Raw genomic sequence first — 4,225 nt, 5'->3', positions numbered from 1 at the left:
GCCACCAGCAGTGGAGAGAGCTTCAGCAAGGCCACCATAATGTTGGAGAGACGTATTAGCAGCATTCACAATAGCATCAACAGGGAAATTCGTGAGATCAGCCTTCCACACCGACACCGTAACACCTGAAGGCAGCTTAACATCAAACCTTTTCTCTCGGGCAACATTTGGCTTTTTCTGCTGTGCAGCGCTCAGATCGCTTTCAAAATCCACACCATCGAAGGTGGGCACACATCTGAATTTGCTTTCAAGTACTTTACACAGAGTGGGTCCACACTGTCTCACAATTTTAAGTGAAGATCCATAAAGACGAATATCCACTGAGTTGGCCATGCTTCCTAAACAGAGCTATGGAAAAACTTTGTGTAAGTAAATCATCCAATGTGTCTGTTTAATATATCTGACACTCAAACACAACAAATACCCCTGATGGGACTATGGATCAAAGCAAGATTTGATTATTAATAATAAACAGCATACCACCACTTTTTAAATTAGGCTACACTGTTCCATATATAAAGATTATTCCCTTTGGAGACCTGTGGCTTATATTTGACTGGCTGAGAATTTAGAATAATTTTGTGTTTTCAATCTGAAAGACCCTGCTACTTAAACAATAACCTGCAGGTGACCCAGGTCATTTCACACACATTAGTGCCAATGTTCTTTCACTCCAACAGAGGGAGACAGAGGCTGTATCCAATACACAAGGTCATGCTACACAATATCTGTCTCCTAAACACACCAGCTGGATGGATACTGCTTGGCGGTTCATAATATTAATATAAGACCTGGCCAAAATGAAATGTTTTCAGATACTACTTCCTGCATTTGCCTCATTGTTTTGTACATTTTTACAACTATGAGTTGCTCCTCAATGACTTTGTACAATTCAAGATTTGTTTTTCTATGAGCACAATGAAATCTTTACTTATAACGACATAATCTCCTTTTATAAGACCACTGCGCCACTTAAAACATAAGAACATTTAATTGGTAAAAACAGATAAACAGCCTATATAGCTGACACTCTTAGTGTCTGACTGTTTCTACCTTTATTCTGACTTTCATTTTTATTCAGTGTACTAATTCATTAAACCACCATTTCCTTATACAACGCACAGCATAGTGCGCTAAACCTACGCTGGTTTGTTCGTTTTGAGTAGGCTATAGTGCCACCAGCAGTGGAGAGAGCTTCAGCAAGGCCACCATAATGTTGGAGAGACGTATTAGCAGCGTTCACAACAGCATCAACAGGGAAATTCGTGAGATCAGCCTTCCACACCGACACCGTAACGCCTGAAGGCAGCTTAACATCAAACCTTTTCTCTGAGTCAACAGCTGGCTTTTTCTGCTGTGCAGCGCTCAGATCGCTTTCAAAATCCACACCATCGAAGGTGGGCACACATCTGAATTTGCTTTCAAGTACTTTACACAGAGTGGGTCCACACTGTCTCACAATTTTAAGTGAAGATCCATAAAGACGAATATCCACTGAGTTGGCCATGCTTCCTAAACAGAGCTATGGAAAAACTTTGTGTAAGTAAATCATCCAATGTGTCTGTTTAATATATCTGACACTCAAACACAACAAATACCCCTGATGGGACTATGGATCAAAGCAAGATTTGATTATTAATAATAAACAGCATACCACCACTTTTTAAATTAGGCTACACTGTTCCATATATAAAGATTATTCCCTTTGGAGACCTGTGGCTTATATTTGACTGGCTGAGAATTTAGAATAATTTTGTGTTTTCAATCTGAAAGACCCTGCTACTTAAACAATAACCTGCAGGTGACCCAGGTCATTTCACACACATTAGTGCCAATGTTCTTTCACTCCAACAGAGGGAGACAGAGGCTGTATCCAATACACAAGGTCATGCTACACAATATCTGTCTCCTAAACACACCAGCTGGATGGATACTGCTTGGCGGTTCATAATATTAATATAAGACCTGGCCAAAATTAAATGTTTTCAGATACTACTTCCTGCATTTGCCTCATTGTTTTGTACATTTTTACAACTATGAGTTGCTCCTCAATGACTTTGTACAATTCAAGATTTGTTTTTCTATGAGCACAATGAAATCTTTACTTATAACGACATAATCTCCTTTTATAAGACCACTGCGCCACTTAAAACATAAGAACATTTAATTGGTAAAAACAGATAAACAGCCTATATAGCTGACACTCTTAGTGTCTGACTGTTTCTACCTTTATTCTGACTTTCATTTTTATTCAGTGTACTAATTCATTAAACCACCATTTTCTTATACAACGCACAGCATAGTGTGCTAAACCTACGCTGGTTTGATCGTTTTGAGTAGACTATAGTGTGCTTCTCAACACAATTGAGCAAATATGTCTAAAGTTTAAAAGAGAAGATAAAGTCTGTCGTGCTCAGAGTGAATACTCACCCGGTTGGAGCTGGAAACTACCGAGGAAAAGTAGAAAGTGAAAGCACAATGTTGGGTGCGGACCTTAACAAACACCTCCCCGGGACACTAAGCCAAGTTTGGCACAAATTCGAGCGGACCTTTCTTTCATATGATCCCTAAATATAAGTCCTGCCTTCAGTTCCAGTACATTTTGCGTCAACGCTTCGTGAGTAAACTCGACAACGTCGGAAATCAACTCCCTTTGCATTTCCTAAGAAACAAAAGTGAAAGTAACGCGGGGCAGACGCTGCTGGGTTAGCAGAGATGGCTGGCGAGTATTCGTATCCTCTGTTGGTCGAACTGGAAAAGACGAATATAACAAAAATAAAAATTAAGTTGGTGAAGTACTTTCAGAGTAAGAAGTCTAACGGTGGAGACTGTGAGGTTGACTATGAAAATGGCAGCGGGACAGCGGTGCTGCGCTTCCGCACAGAGGAAGGTGAGTTTGGTCCGATCACTGACAAAACAAAAGTAGCTTTACCTTCATTATCTGATCTCTACTGTTTGTTGCTGAATGTTGTTTTCTCGCTCAGAGACCAGCAAAATGTTTTGAAGAAAGAGGCGCATCAGATCATTGTGGATAAAGAGGGTCTGCACATGACGGTTCGCCTTCTTCCAGATACAGCTCAAGAAAAAAAATCAGTATCATCCAGCAGATACTGTGCTTTGTGTTCGGATGTGATGTCTGGAAGCTTTTATACCACATATATGTTTATAATGTATGAAGTGTTGCCTGGCCTAGGCCTGTATGAGCCTCCAGTCATGGCCTTAACATTCACTTTCTGTTCTAGTTAAATAATGATTTCCAACTCTTCCTTGTAGATGGGGATCCTCATCACACTGTAGGTTGGGGGGTTTAGTTAGACAAGCTGTGAAAGAGTATTAAAAATAGAAAAAACTAAAAAGATTGCCCCAGCTTACATCTCATTGGACTAGTCCTGTGAGTCACCATAGACCCAATCATACCTGGTCCAGCATACTGCCAAATCTTCTCAGTTCTGCTGTGTGGACAACACGGTGGTCTAAACCAGAAGTACACAACACAGAAGAAAATACTGCTGACTTGTCTAGCTGGATTCCTTTTTAAACCACCACAATGTTTAAGTAAGCTGACTAATATCATTTGTGTTTATTCTGTACAGGAGGCTCCGCCTGATACACTCGACCAGACGTGTAAGTATTCAGTAAAACAAGTTTTGGTAAATAAAATACTGATATTTTATTTACAGCTTGCTGTGCTGCCCTTAATTGTCCAAAGAACAAAAATACACTTAAGTAAAGAGAACATGACGTGGCAGAGGAGTCATTTGAAGGAAATTTTGAGTTATTTTAGTTTCTCTCTCTCTCTTTGACCATTATGCTTACAATATTTGCAGATGGAAGATGGCAACACTTATTGTACATATAGTCAAGCATCAATTTTTTTTCTAGGGCATAGAATTCTCCCCGTTTTATGATTATAAGAATCAGCTTTACTGACCAGGTGTGTTGGACACATGAGGAATGTGACTGTGGTACGTGCGGGCTCTCAGTGTGTATGTACAGTGTTCTTCTATAAGGCAACGAATAGCCAAGACTGAGAGAACAAGAAAAGAAAAAGGAATGTGCATTAGAGAAATAAAAATAAAGTTCTTGTATAGATACTATATATACAAAGGTATATTTACAGGTTTTGCAGTGATGGTTGTTGTTCTCTTATACAGTCATGGGTTAACTGTTCCTGAGAGTGATGGTACAAGTAGAGAAACTGTATTTATGTCTGGTTGTTTTGATG

The 4,225-nt window shown here is 39.6% G+C and overlaps 1 protein-coding gene across 1 annotated transcript in view; it reads left to right on the top strand.

The window, feature by feature from the left end:
• Positions 1–1,550: 1,550 nt before the first annotated feature.
• The window catches only part of LOC109966330 (poly [ADP-ribose] polymerase 14-like), a 14,365-nt gene continuing 11,690 nt past the window's right edge, over positions 1,551–4,225 (top strand). Inside the window, exons 1-3 of the mRNA XM_020611087.1 lie at positions 1,551–2,890; positions 2,987–3,078; positions 3,591–3,624. Of these exons, the coding sequence (XP_020466743.1) occupies positions 2,716–2,890; positions 2,987–3,078; positions 3,591–3,624 (301 nt within the window). The 5' untranslated portion in view covers positions 1,551–2,715. The remainder of the gene's footprint in view (positions 2,891–2,986; positions 3,079–3,590; positions 3,625–4,225) is intronic.

Source organism: Monopterus albus, unplaced genomic scaffold (assembly GCF_001952655.1).
Source record: "Monopterus albus unplaced genomic scaffold, M_albus_1.0 scaffold109.1, whole genome shotgun sequence".
NCBI classification, from domain to species: domain Eukaryota; kingdom Metazoa; phylum Chordata; class Actinopteri; order Synbranchiformes; family Synbranchidae; genus Monopterus; species Monopterus albus.
This window is presented reverse-complemented; position numbering and strand designations above follow the sequence as displayed.